Here is a 14,662-nt window from a genome sequence, read left to right on the forward strand (position 1 = left end):
TGGAATGAAAACTGACCTTTTCCAGTCCTGTGGCCATTGCTGAGTTTCCCAAATTTGCTGGCATATTGAGTGCAGCACTTTCACAGCATCATCTTTCAGGATTTGAAATAGCTCAACTGGAATTGCATCACCTCTACTAGCTTTGTTTGTAGTGATGCTTCCTAAGGCCCACTTGACTTCACACTCCAGGATATCTGGCTCTAGGTGAGTGATCACACCATTGTGATTATCTGGGTCATGAAGACCTTTTTTGCATAGTTCTTCTGTGTATTCTTGCCACCTCTTCTTAATATCTTCTGCTTCTGTTAGGTCCATGCCATTTTCTGTCCTTGATTGTGCCCATCTTTGCATGAAATGTTCCCTTGGTATCTCTAATTTTCTTGAAGAGATCTCTAGTCTTTCCCATTCTGTTGTTTTCCTCTATTTCTTTGCATTGATCACTGAGGAAGGCTTTCTTATCTCTCCTTGCTCTTCTTTGGAACTCTGCATTCAAATCGGTATATCTTTCCTTTTCTCCTTTGCCTTTCGCTTCTCTTCTTTTCACAGCTATTTGTAAGGCCTCCTTAGACAACCATTTTGCCTTTTTGCATTTCTTTTTCTTGGGGATGGTCTTGATCCCTGCCTCCTGTACAATGTCACAAACCTCCATCCACAGTTCTTTAGGCACTCTCTCTATCAGATCTAATCCCTTGAGTCTATTCATCACTTGTACTGTATAATCATAAGGGATTTGACTTAGGTCATACCTGAATGGTCTTGTGGTTTTCCTACTTTCTTCAATTTAAGTCTGAACTTGGCAATAAGGAGTTCATGATCTGAGATCACTAACGTGGAATCTAAAAAATAATACAAATGATTCTATATACAAAATAGGAACAAACTCATAGGCATAGAAAACAAACTTATGGTTGCCAAGAGGGAAAGAGAGCAGGGAGTGATAAATTAGGGGTATGGGATTAACAGATACCCACTACTACACATAAAATAGATAAACAGCAAGGGCCTACTGTATAACACAGGGAATTATAATTACTATCTTATAGTAACCTATAATAGGAAAGAATCTGGGAAAATAACTTTGCGGTACACCTAAAACTGGGCTTCCTTGGTGGCTCAGCAGCAAAGAATCCACCTGCCAATGCAGGAGACTTAGGTTCAATTCCTGGGTTAGGAAGATCCCCTGGAGAAGGATATGGCAACCCACTCCAGTGTTCCTACCTGGGAAATCCTACTGACAGAGGAACCTGACAGGCTACAGTCTGTGGAGTCTCAAAAGAGTTGGAAATGACTTAGCAACTAAACAACAACACCTGAAACTAATACAATATTGTAAATAAACTAAACTTCAAATTTTATAAATGTCTTTAAAAAACAGAAAAATGGATCTAAAGTCAAAACGCACGCATATCTTTCTGCATTTAATTGCTCCAGTCCCAGTCTCCATTTCCTAGACCTGAGCAGTGCATGCCCGTTCTGACACTTCTTCCCCCCCTGAGGCAGCCCAGGACATTCACTGGAAGAATACGAGTCCTGGGCCTGTACCAGGAGAGAAGAGAGGTATCTAGCACTCAGGCAGGCCAGTTCACTCTTTTGTGATTCCCCTGACCCCATAGATGCACCCCTGCCCAGGGCTCCCGTGCTTCTCCACAAGGAGCCTGTCCAGCCAGTCAGACCAACCAGGGTAAGGATATGTGCCCAGCGAGTCAACCACTCATGCCTTAAGGGGCTCCCCTGAGTCATGAGGAGGCAGTTGCTGGACTGAGCTAGGACCCAGACATCTGGAGCCCAGACTCTAGGCTCACTTTGCCATGGACTGGCTATGTGACTTGGGCAAGGTATCATCAGATTAGTCCATAAATATGTCCTGGCCACGTGGTCCATACCGGACTCCGTGCAATGCTCCCAGAACCCAGACTTGCAGTTCCAGGGCAGGCTGTTGCCAAGCACGAAAGGCCAGTGGCCGGCGAATGATAAGCATCGGGCCACGGGAGGGGTCTGGGCGGAGTGGCTGGGCAGCCCAGGGTGGGGTGCCTCCCCAAGCCCAGGTGAGCCTCAGTGACAGGTGGGAGTTAGCCAGGAGCACGGAAACGTGGAAACCAGACTTGCTGGCATGGGCGGGGGAGGGTGAGGATGCCTTAATGAATTGCAGGGAAATGGTAGGAAGAAACAGGGCAGGGGCCAGACCAAACCCTCCTGAAATCCTAGTCTCTTTACATGGCATCCTGGCCTCAGGGTCCTCATCCTTAAGGTGAGAGGCCTGGACAGGCAGGCTGTCAGCTCAGGGATCCGAAGGCTCCAAGGTGAGGTCTCAGGACTGAGGGGGGTGGTTGCCCAGCCCTGGCCTGGCCACCCTGACCATGGGAACTCGGTCTTCACATCCCCGCATTCTCTGAGGACATGGGGGTGGAGCGGGGGGAAGGGCAGGGGCTGCTGTACCCTCTGGAGTGTCTCCTAGGTGACATGTGCCCTCTGCTCTGTGGGTTGGGTTGACTCAGGGGAAGGGCGGGGGGCAACTCTTTTGCAGTTTATGTTAAAAATTCATACAACAGGGCGGGAACCCAGGAGTCCAGCAAGTCTGCCAAGAGGGACTTCTGGTTCCCAGATGCTGGTCTGGCTGGCTGTCCGTGGCTCCCTGTGTGTCTCTGCACCCTCCAAGTCTGACAGTCCCAAGCCCATCCATTTTTTCAGATCTGGTCAGACACAGCTCTGTCTGGAACTCCATCTGTTCCCGGGTCCCCTCTGCCCCAGCCGGGCTCCCAAGTGACCATCCGAGGATCATCCGCTGGCTCCGCCACCCCTTTCCCACCAGCCGGCCCAGCCTGGCCTGCGTCCTCCTCTCCAGTCAGGCCTGCGGAGAAGGGAGGAGGCCCCGGTTCCGGCCCTGCTGCCCTCACGTGCTTTCCCGGCCGCCCCTCCCGCCCTGCGTCGTCGGCCAGCCAAGCCTGTTCCTCTTCCCGATTGCAACAGAGGCCGCCCGGGCTCCAGCGGCTCCCTGTCCCCGCCCCGCGCCGGCCCTCCACTCCCACTTCCTGAGCCCCGGCGCTGGCGCTGGAGCCCTGGAGGCCAGGCCAGGCCCGGCCACTCCGGCCCCCGGGGTGCGTCCGTCAAGTCCTGTCCCAGCCTCCGGGCTCTGCCACCACTGGCCCGGACGTCCAGGCTTCCACCTCCCTCCCAGGCCTCCATCCATCTGCTCGGCTGGCAGGCTGACTGGCCGCCATGCGCCTGCCGTGGGCCACCTCCCACCGCGGCCTGGCCTGGGGGCTACTCATCCTGGGCGTCTGGGGTCTCCTGGCCGCATCCCAGCCCCGGCTGGTGAGGGGGGCGCCCATGCAGGTAGGTGGGGCGGGCTTGGCTAGGGGAGAGGGGGTATGGGCCATCCTCTCTGATGTCCCTCTGCTCCTCCCAGCTGACCCCTGAATAATTCACCCCCCTGATTCCATCTCCTCCTGAAGGGGCTCCCATACCACACGGAGAACCAAAGCTGCGGAGACCAGGAAAAGGAATACTACGAGTCCAAGCATCGCCTCTGCTGCTCCCGCTGCCCCCCAGGTGAGAGGCCGGGGCCAGAGGAAGTCTGGGACGGGGAGGCGGGGTACAGGGGGCTCCAGCCCGCCTTGCTGCCTCAGATAGACACCGGACACCAGCTCACAGGGAAATCAGCTGGCAGAAACAGAGAGCAAGAGTCACTTGCCGGCCATCCTATGTAGGCACCGGGACAGGCCCAGGGTCACGTAGCGAGCAGCAGAGGGCACCGTGGGAACCCCAGTCCCCTGACTGTCCTCCTGCCCCACTCACAACCTAGGCACATACGTCTCCACCGAATGTAGCCGCCACCGGGACACCATCTGTGCCACGTGCCCCGAGAATTCGTACAACGAGCACTGGAACCATCTCTCCTTCTGCCAGCTGTGCCGCCCCTGTGACAAGAGTGAGTGGGGTGTTCCGGGGTGGGGGTGGGGGGGTGGGATGTCCTGGAGTGCAGCCACTGGGCCGAGCACCCCCCCATCACCCTCCCAGTGCTGGGCTTCGTGGAGATCATGCCTTGCACTAGTGACCGCAAGACCCAGTGCCACTGCCAGCCGGGGATGTACTGCGTCTTTTGGAACTCTGAGTGTGAGCACTGCGAGCCACTCTCCAACTGCCCGCCTGGCACTGAAGCCGAGCTCAAAGGTCAGAGGTCACTGGCAGCAGAGGGTGGGAAGGAGGCTGGGCGGGCGCTCTTGAATGGGTGCAGGGTGCTGTGTCCATGGTGATGCCCCAGATGGCTAGTTCTCTGTGTAATAAAATGCTTCTCCCTCCCTGAGAAAGGCTCACAGATGGAACCTGCAGAGAAATGGAGTTGGGATGGTGCAGGGTTCGAGGTCCTCCCAGCACTGAGAGGAAGCTGGGCAATGGGGAGAGAAGGAAAGATGCTGCGGAGTACAGACTGGGGAGGGTGGGTGGGGAGGGGGCCGTCCAGCAGGCGTCACAGAAGCCCACGGCTGGACGAAAGCCCCCTGTGCCCACTCACCCTGGCTGCCCCGCGCTTCTCTCCTGCCAGATGAAGTCACGGAGGCTAACAGCAACTGTGTCCCCTGTAAAGCTGGACACTTCCAGAACGCCTCCTCTCCCACCGCCCGCTGCCAGCCCCACACAAGGTGAGCGTGCCTGGTTTGCATTCTTCCTGCCCTCCCAGCACCAGCCGATGACAGTCCACCTCATGCTCAGCTCCACAGACCAACTCCACTCCCAGCCGGGAGCCCCGCTGAGCTGGGCTCTTTCCTCCACAGGTGTGAGGACCAGGGCCTCGTGGAGGAAGCCCCGGGCACTGCCCAGTCTGACACCAGCTGCAGAAATCCACAAGAGCCCCCCGACGTGCCAGGTGAGGGCCCAGGGGCATGGGGAGGGGCATATGGGAAGATGCCTTAATTCCACCCACCTAAAAAAAACAGGGAAATGATGAACCCTTTCCTCTCAGAGTTGCAAGAAGAAGCTCCTCAAAGAAACAGTGGCGTATCCCTGGGCCAGGTTACTTACACACACATACATGCACTTTTAAAGTTATATGTTCTACATATAACTTAAAAGTTACATACAATATTACACCTACACAGAGACATAGATATAGATATAAACTACAGATATATAGATATAACTGTACCTGATATCACTGTCATCATTTTGGACATGCCACCCTCACATAACCCAGTTACTGAGTATAGTAGGTTACACCTTCCATCACTAGAGAGAAAATTCTACATTTGATGCTTTCTTGGTCTTTTCTGTGGAATTATTGCTTTTCTTGCTTGAAAGAGGATTATGCATGCTCGTGCTTAGTTGATACCGTTGTGTCCCAGTGGACCATAGCCCTCAGGCTTCTCTGTCCATGGGATTCTTCAGGCAAGAGTACTGGAGTCGGTTGCCCTGCCCTCCTCCAGGAGATCTTCCCCACCAAGGGATCGAACCCTCGTCTCCTGCATTGCAGGCGGATTCTTTACTGTTGAACTACTGGGGAAGCCTTATAGAGAATTATAGGATGTTTCTAATGACTGTCATTGTTATCAATCAGGGGAAAGTTTATTTCCCTAATTTTAAAAAATGGCTGAGCATTGATAATCATAGCTTCCATTTAATAAGAGCTAGTGCGTCAGACACTCTGTGGACTTGATTTTCACTAACTCATTTAAACCTCATAATGATCCTATGAAATAGTCCTGTTGTTATCCTTACTGACAGATGAGGAAACCAAAGCCCAGAGAGGTTAGGTGACTTGCCCAAGATCACCCATGTGGTAGTTGGTATTAGGAAGACCTGTTCTAGGTCTTTCTTACTCCAAAACCCATGCCATAATACATGCAGACTGTAGAAGATTAGAAAATTCAGATAAACAAAACTAAACCTCACCTGCAGAACCATCAGCTGGCATATCCACGCAACACTTTTGAATATATCTTCCCTGACATTTTTCCACACAACAGAAAAAAAACAACATTTTTTCTAAAAGTGGAGTCATTTGAATGTAACTTAATTTTTCATCCAACTATATCATAACCTTTTTTACATTCTATTATTAATTTTTAACTGTGTATCAAAAATGATTGGCTTTTTTTTTTCTTTTTTCTTTTTTATTGGGGTATTGCTGATTAGGGCTTCCCTCATAGCTTAGTTGGCAAAGAATCTGCCTGCAATGTAGGAGACCTGGGTTAAATCCCTGGGCTGGAAAGAGCCCGTGGAGAAGGAAATGGCAACCCACTCCAGTATTCTTGCCTGGAGAAGCCCATGGACAGAGGAGACTCGCAGGCTATAGTCCATGAGGTCGCAAAAGTCGGACATGACTTAGCAACTAAACCACCACCATAGCTGATTGACAGGGCTTCCCTGGTGGCTGGATTGGTAAAGAATCTGCCTGCAATGCAGGAGACCTGGGTTCAATCCTCGGTTGGGAAGATTCCCTGGAGAATGAAATAGCAATCCATTCCAGTATTCTTGCCTAGGAATTCCCATGGACAGAGGAGCCTAGTGGGCTGCAGTCCATGGGGTCTTAAAGAGTCAGACACGACTGAGCGACTAAACCACCACCACCAGAACTGATTAGCGATGTTGTGATAGTTTCAGGAGCACAGCAGACGGACTCAGTCATATATATATATACCCATTCTCCCCTAAACTCCCCTCCCATCCCGGCTGCCACAGAACATTGAGCAGAGTTCCCTGTGCTATACAGTAGGTCCCTGTTGGGTATCCATTCTAAATATAGCTGTGCGTACATGTCCATTCCAAAGTCCAGAACTATCCCTTCCCCCCATCCTTCCCATCAGCTGGCATATCCATGCAACACTTCTGAATATATGCTTCTTTGGAAGCACACATCTTTTGATGCTAATAGGTCTTCATGTCCTTGGCTCTGTAATTCTCAGATTGGTATTTAGAGCTGGACTTTCAGAGAGTACGTAAGCTAATCTCCTCATTTTGTAGATGAAAAACACACAACTGGGCAGGAACCCAGGTGTCCAAGACCCTCGGTCTAATTCTTCCCCACACCTCCCATTCTGGACTCACTTAGGCCACAGAATTAGATGGATCACCAAGGGTGAACTCCCAGTGTCCAAGTCCTCCTGCGTTGCCACAGGAGCAGGTGAGAGAAAAAGTGGCTGGCACAGTGGACCCATGCTGTCAATGGCAGCACAAGGCCCACAGGAAGACAACGGTTGCCCATGGCTATACACGGACGCCTGAGAAGCCCAGCCTCCCCTCCCCTCCCACTCCTGGGAGCTGCCCCAAGCAAGCCAGTGGACATCCAGCAGCCCCCCTCATCCAGGCAGCCAAAACAGGCAGAGTTCAGCAGCTGGGACACCGACTCTGTCAACCCTGTAAACACTCCCATGGCTACAGAAGGACAGGTTCAGCTCCTACTGCTGTATATCTTGCTGTCAGACAGTCAAATCTGCAGAAACATGGCTTTACCCTGCAGCCTGAGTCTGCTCACAACCCCAAGCCCACCCTCCCCTACTGCCTCCCACTCCCATTTCCAGCCCAAGTGCCAGGCTCACCCACAGGGCTGCCCTGCCCCGGTGGCCAACCACACTCGCCCCAAACATCTCCATCCGAGGCAGAGCCTCCTGATTCTCCTGGTTCTCGGTGAGGGGCGTACCCCCCACCCCGGTCAGGCTCCGTGCCCCGTCTCTGTAACCCAAGGGAAGTTTCTCCAACTCCTCCTTTAGGAACTGCAGTGGGTCTACTAGGGGAAAGAACTTCCCAGGGGGCACAAGTGGTAAAGAATCCGCCTGCCGAGGCAGGAGACGTAAGAGACTCCATCCCTGGGTCAGGAAGATCCCCTGGAGGAGGGAATGGCAACCAACTCCAATATTCTTGCCTGGAAAATCCCATGGACAGAGGAGCCTGGGTTGAAAAGAATCGGACAAGACTGAGCAGTGGCAGTAGCAGGAGGGGAAGCCGGCTCCCCGTTTTCCATCTGGGTGGCCTGAGAACGGGAGAGCTGCTCCCTAATTGCCCCACCCACCCACTGCTCTCCTCGGGTCCTCACACCTCGTCCTGTCTGCTGTCCTCCAGGAACGATGCTAATGCTGGCCATCGTGCTGCCTCTGGTCTTGTTTCTGCTCCTCACCACCGTCTTCATCTACACCTGGAAGAGCCACCCCTCTCTCTGCAGAAAGCTGGGTAGGAAAGACTCAGGGGCCGGCAGGGATGTCTGCCTGGGTCTGTGCGCATCCAGATGGGGCCGGGGGCTGGAGGGAATATTCAGCTCCTTCAGGGCCAACACTTCTGCCCCTTCACACCCTCAAAACATCCAGCACTTGTCCCCAACGCAGACATCACATCTAACCAGCCCCTTCATTCTGAGGCTGGAGATAAGGGTGATGACAGACTGATCATTCTGGGAACCCAGGGTGGGCAGTGCTATACTGTGGGGTGGGGTGTGGAGGGGAAAGCCTGGGGGTCTGAGGCCTGCCATTTCATTTTCTATTCCAGGATCCCTGCTCAAGAGGCACCCAGAGGTAATGGGGAGGCTAGGGAGGCAGCAAGGAGGGGCAGGATACAGGGGAACAGGGGTGGGGGGCAGGCAGGAAAAGAATCTGCAGCTTCGACATCCATTTAATCATTCAACTCATAATTTATTGAGCACGCGATGTGCCGGGCACTATGGAAATAACAGTGAGCAAAGCAAAGTCTCTACCCTCCCAGAGTCTCATACCAGTGAAGCAAGGATAAAGTTAGACGACTGTGTATTAGGTGGTGACAACTGGTAAATATGGAGAAGAAAATGGCAACCCAACTCCAGTATTCTTGCTTGGAGAATCCCGTGGACAGAGGAGCCTGGCGGGCTACAGTCCATGGGGTTGCAAAGAGTCAGACAGGACTGAGCAACTGAGCCCAAATGCTAAATAAAGCATGGTGGGGGGGGGGGGGGGGACAGTGGCAGTGGCAAGCAGTGAGGGTATACTATCTTAGAGTGGACAGAGAGAGCCTCTGTGATCAGCTGATATTTGAGCAGAGAGCTGAAGAAAACAGAGGGCCAGACTGTAGCAGGATGTAGCAGGGAAGGTGCTCCAGGAAGAGGGAATGTCAAGTGCAAAGGCCCTGAGGCAGGAAGCTTGATGAGGAGGGTATGGAGCTGCCTAGGCACAGGGTGGGGGTGGGAATTAAAGAAAGATAGTCTGAGGCCCCCCGTCCTTGGCTGGATCTCGGCCTCTGTCCTGCAGGGAGAGGAATCAAATCCTGCTGATGGAAACTGGGAGCCCCCAAGGTTCAACACACATGTTCCTGACCTGGTAAAGCCACTTCTGCCCACCCCTGGAGACTTGACCCTGGCCTCTGCCGGCGTCCCAGCGAACCCGAATTTGGAGGAAGAGGTGCTCCAACAGCAGAGTCCCCTGAGCCAGGCCAGAGACCTGGATGTTGAGCCCCCAGAACAAGGCCAGGTGGCCCACGGTGAGAAGAGGGGACAAGTAGGGAGGGCAGGCAGGGGGAGAGTGTGTGAGCCGGGTAGAAAAGAGGAGATGGCAACAGCCAGTGTCCTGACTACAGAGAAGGGACGAGACTGAAAACCAAGAAAACGGAATGAACACAGCTCAGGAAACCAAAGAGCATAGAGAAGGAGGAAAGGGGAGATGGTGGATGGGGCCCTGGGGAGTCCCGTGCTGGCAACACGCGGCGGCCCCCTCAGCCTTGACGCCTCGGCCCCTCACTCTGCCTTCCTTCCCACAGGCACCAACGGCATTCATGTCACCGGCGGCTCTATGACGGTCACCGGCAACATCTACATCTACAACGGGCCAGTCCTGGGGGGAGCCCGGGGCCCCGGAGACCCCCCCGCTCCCCCAGAGCCTCCGTACCCCATCCCCGAAGAGGGTGCCCCCCGCCCTCCCGGGTTCTCCATGCCCTACCAGGAGGATGGCAAGGCTTGGCACCTGGCTGAGACAGAGACACTGGGGTGCTACGCCCTCTGACAGGGCCAAGGACCCAAAGCGTCAGCCATGCCGGACGGTGTCTGGAGGAGCCAGGAGAAGGGAGGCCGCCCTCCCCGCACAGGCCTGACTGAGGGCCTGGGAAGGGCCCCAAGAGCTGGGCCCTGAGGGGCCAGGCCTCAGACATTGCCTCTCTGAGAGCAGGGCCAGCGCTGGCTGGGAACAGCGCCCCGGCGGGACTCTCAAGGCCACCTGAGCAGGCCCAGGGCTTCCCTGCAGACTCCCTGCCCACTGGGGCTGCACCGGCTTGGCCTCAGGCATGGACAGGGCATGTGACCCTAACCACTGCCCCCTGGCATTTGAATCCCAAGCCTGGCATGGAACGGAGCCAGCCACACGGTCACTCAAGAACTGGGACCCCCCTGGCAGAGTCATGGTGCTCAACATTCCCAAGCTTCAGAGGCCCTTTGAGGGCCCACACTTCAGTGGACGGAGAGAGACCCAACAAGAAGCCGGAGTGACAAGGAGGACCACCCACCCTCCCCTCCTCGACAGGAAAGCGAGTCTCTCTAACCAAGGGCTTGGGTGGGGTTCGAGGTATAAGGGTGAGTTTTGGATGGGGAGGAAAAAAATTGGTGAGTATATTTATGAACTGTACCCACATACAAATAAAGAGGAGATTGAGACCTAGGCCATTGATTTCCTTGGGATTTATAGAGAAACGCGATTTCATTGGGGCCATGTCAAAGGCACAGGTCAAAATTATGGAATATAAAATGTTATCAGCTATAATCCCACGAGATATTTGCGCGAGAGGCTGGTATATGGAATTCAGGTGAAGACAGTATTGGCCAACAATCTCTGACAATGTGGCAGTCAGTGTTCTCAATGCCATGCAACCCTACCTTATGCCCTCAGGAGGCAGGTATGAGGACTATTCCCATTTAGCATATGCGGAGACTGAGGCCCAGAGAGGGTAAGTCAGTTGCCCAGTTTAGCTGCACATTGTTGGGATAGGCCCTGTTAGACTGGCTCTAGAGTCCTGGTAGGTAAAAAAAGAGAATTTCTCTGAATAGATAAAATGGACTGGTTTTCTCAAATCATCAGACTTCCTCCATACCCCTCAGGCATGAAGTCCTCAGCCGACTCTCAAACCCCCAGGTTCAAAACAAAGTACAAAAGTGTCTGGCAAGGTTTTCTGTTTTGTCTGTTTTGCCGCACCGTGAGACATACAGCAAACCTCCCCGACCAGGGATCAAACCTGTACCCTGATTGGAAGCATGGAGTCATAGCCCCTGGAACACCAGAGAAGGCCGTATTTGGCAAGGTTGGGTGAAGGGAAAGATCCATGCTTTAGACATAAATTGAGAGGCCAAGTTCACATTCTGCTGATAAAGAGATGGAGGCCGGCCTCCTTCAACCAGAAGAAGCATCCTGACTTTTACTTTACTTCTTCTTGTCTTGCAGGCTTACCTTGCTACATTGTGGGTTTTTTAAAACAAATCGTGACAACCCTGAGTTATTGATGATGGTTAGCATTTTTTAGCAATAAAGTATTTTCAAATGAAGGCATGTACGTTGGTTTTTAGACATAATGCTATTGCACACTTAATAGGCTGCAGTACAGTGTACATATAACGTTTAGATGTAGCAAGAAACCCCCTAAAATTCGTGTGACTCGCTTTATTGCAGTGGTCTGGTATCAAACCACAGCATCTCCAAATATGCTTGTATTTTCTTTTCTTCCCCCAAAGAACTCCAGATCTTCTCAGGCTCTCTTGTTGTTTGTAAATGTTTGGGGCCCCAGAATTTATCTACCGTGCTGCCCAGTAGAAACGGTCTTAGCTGGAAAGATTGAGAGGGGAGCTGCTGCAGCTGACTGCTCCTTCCATAAAAGGCCACCCTCTGGGTCTAATGTTATGACTGTTGCTGGGGCCCTTCAAGGTGGGGAAGCTCCAAGGCACACACTCCAGGAGTCTTCTGATCCAACCCAGCGGATGGGTTATTTAAGGTTGACCTTGAAAGTATTAAATCCAACTTCCTTTTTTGAGCAGTAAATAATGTGAGCTGTATTTTTAGACAGAGAATGAAAGCCTCCTGCTCTTGCCATAGCCTAGAGCCAGACAACATGATTCCTTGATCGTTGTTCCAGGGTATTTAGATTTTTTAAAAACTATACATTTTTTTTTAACAAAATAAAAGGGGAAACTTTTTTTTAAGAAATGGTGCCAGGAGTGAGGAGGAAAGTTTCAAGAGGGAGGGGATATATATATATATATACTTATGGCTGATTCACATTGTTATATGACAGAAGCCAACACAACATTGTAAAGAAGTTACCCAATTAAAAAAAAAAATAAATCCGGTCCCTTCTCTTCATGGCAAATATATGGGGAAACAATGGAAATAGTGAGAGACTTTATGTTTTGGGCTCCAAAATCACTGTAGACGGTGACTGCAGCCATGAAATTAAAAGACACTTGCTCCTTGGAAGAAAAGCTGTGACCAACCTAGACAGCATATTAAAAAGCAGAGACATTATTTTGCCAACAAAGGTCCATCTAGTCAAAGCTATAGTTTTTCCAGTAACCATGCATGAATGTGAGACTTGAACTATAAAGACAGCTGAGCAGTGAAGAACTGATGCTTTGAACAGTGGTGTTGGAGAAGACTCTTAAGAGTCCCTTGGACTGCAAGGAGATCCAACCAGTCAATCCTAAAGGAAATCAGCCCTGAATATCATTGGAAGGACTGATGCTGAAGCTGAAATTCCAATGCTTTGGCCACCTGATGCGAAAAACTGACTCATTGGAAAAGACCCTGATGCTGGGAAAGATTGAAGGCGGGAGGAGAAGGGGTCGACAAAGGATGAGATGGTTGGATGGCATCACCGACTCTATGGACATGAGTGAGCAAGCTCCGGGAGTTGGTGATGGACAGGGAAGCCTGGTGTGCTGCAGTCCATGGGGTGGTAGAGTCGGACACGACTGATCAACTGATCGACTGAACTGAACTGAATAAATAAGTAAAAGGGAAACATTTCTTCTAGATGTTTTACAGTTTCACTTTTTAAATTTATGCTTATGAGCCTTTTTGTGTGTGTGTAAGTATGAGGTATGTGTTGAAGTATTTGGTCTTTGCATATAAATGTCTAATTATTCCAGCACCATTTGTTAAAAAGACTGTTCTTTCTCAGTTGAATTATCTTTGTTTCTTTGTCAGGTCAGTTGATAGTATTTGTGCCACTTTATTTCTGGACTCTTTGCTGGCTCCATCGGCCTGTGTCTATCCTTTTGCTAACATCACAGTCTTGACTTCTGTAGCTTCCTAAGTCTTGAAATTGGGTGATGTAATTTCTCCAATTATTGTTCTTTTTTTAGTCTCTTTCAGTTTCTTTTCCGCATACATTTTAGAATCCACTTGCCAATTTCTTTAAAAAAAAAAGGAAAAAAAAACCTGCTGTGATTTTTGAGTGAAGATCATTGACTCTATGATTCAAATTGGGGAGAACTGACATCTTTACAATATTGAGTTTTCTGACCCATAAACATATCTTTCCATTTATTTACATCTTTTTTTATTTATTTTAACAGTGGTTTGTAGTTTTCAGCATACAGATCCTACACATAAGTTTTGTATGCAAGATCTGTACTTTATGGAGAGAGGAAGCTACTATAAATTGTATTTTTAAAATTTCAAATGTCAATTGTGTGTCGCTGATATATGGAAATACGATTGACTTTTGTATATTGGCCTTGTATCTTACAACCCTGTTAAACTCACTTCTTAGTTCTAGGAAGCTTTTTGTAGATTAATAAACAGTCATGTTGTCTTCAAAAAAACAGTTTTCTTTCTTTCTAATCTGTATGCCTTTTATTTGTTTTCTTCACTTATTACACTGGCTGGGCTTCCCTTGTGGCTCAGCTGGTAAAGAATCTGCCTGCAATGTGTGAGACCTGGGTTCAGTCCCTGGGTTTGGAAGATCCCCTGGAGAAGGAAAGGCTACCCATTTTGGTATTCTTGCCTGGAGAATTCCATGGACTGTATAGTCCATGGGGTCGCAAAGAGTCAGACATGACTGAGTGACTTTCACTATTACACTGGCTATCTCGTATGATATCTTGTATGATATTGAGTAGGAGTTCTGGCCAACAGACTCCTTACAGCAAATTGATGAGATCTGTCAGAGCATTTATACTGAGTATAGCATTTATAGGACAGATTTTTTTAGGTTTATGGAATAGCTATACTAACTATACTATGCATGCTTAGTCGGTCAGTTGTGTCTGACTCTTTGCAACCCCATGAACTATAGACTCCTCTTGTCCATGGGATTCTCCAGGCAAGAATACTAGAGTGGGTTGCCATTCTCTTCTCCAGGGGATCTTCCCAACCCAGGGGTCTCTACCCAGGTAGACTCTTTACTATCTGAGCCACCATAGGATATGTTTTATTTTGGCTTAATCTGGGTTGAGACAACCCCCTAAAGAACTTCCATAAGTTTGTGGGGCCATATGATTCCCACAGGTGAGCCCTTTGGGCTTCAACAGCTAAGATAGAGGGCCACTGCCCCATGGCCACTTCAAGCTCTATCTGTAAAAAAATGGTCAAGACAGTCTGTTGAGCCAGGGTACAGGCCTTTTCCCAATGCTGGGTCCAGCATTATCCAGCATTATTGGTTGAGTTTGCCTGACCCACTTTGCTAAAGCCTCATTGTTTTTCCAAGCTGACTCATATCATTTGCTTTCCTCCTGAAA

At 50.5% G+C, this 14,662-nt stretch overlaps 1 protein-coding gene across 1 annotated transcript; it reads left to right on the top strand.

Annotated features, from left to right (window-relative positions):
- Positions 1–2,984: 2,984 nt before the first annotated feature.
- Positions 2,985–10,596, top strand: LTBR (lymphotoxin beta receptor). The gene is made up of 10 exons (XM_061124752.1): positions 2,985–3,333; positions 3,453–3,549; positions 3,803–3,928; positions 4,018–4,170; positions 4,541–4,637; positions 4,770–4,861; positions 8,050–8,157; positions 8,470–8,495; positions 9,201–9,429; positions 9,706–10,596. Exons 1-10 carry the CDS (start codon positions 3,217–3,219, stop codon positions 9,945–9,947), a joined length of 1,287 nt encoding a protein of 428 aa, XP_060980735.1. The 5' UTR covers positions 2,985–3,216; the 3' UTR covers positions 9,948–10,596.
- Positions 10,597–14,662: the final 4,066 nt, after the last annotated feature.

This window comes from Dama dama, chromosome 22, assembly GCF_033118175.1.
Source record: "Dama dama isolate Ldn47 chromosome 22, ASM3311817v1, whole genome shotgun sequence".
Taxonomy (NCBI): domain Eukaryota; kingdom Metazoa; phylum Chordata; class Mammalia; order Artiodactyla; family Cervidae; genus Dama; species Dama dama.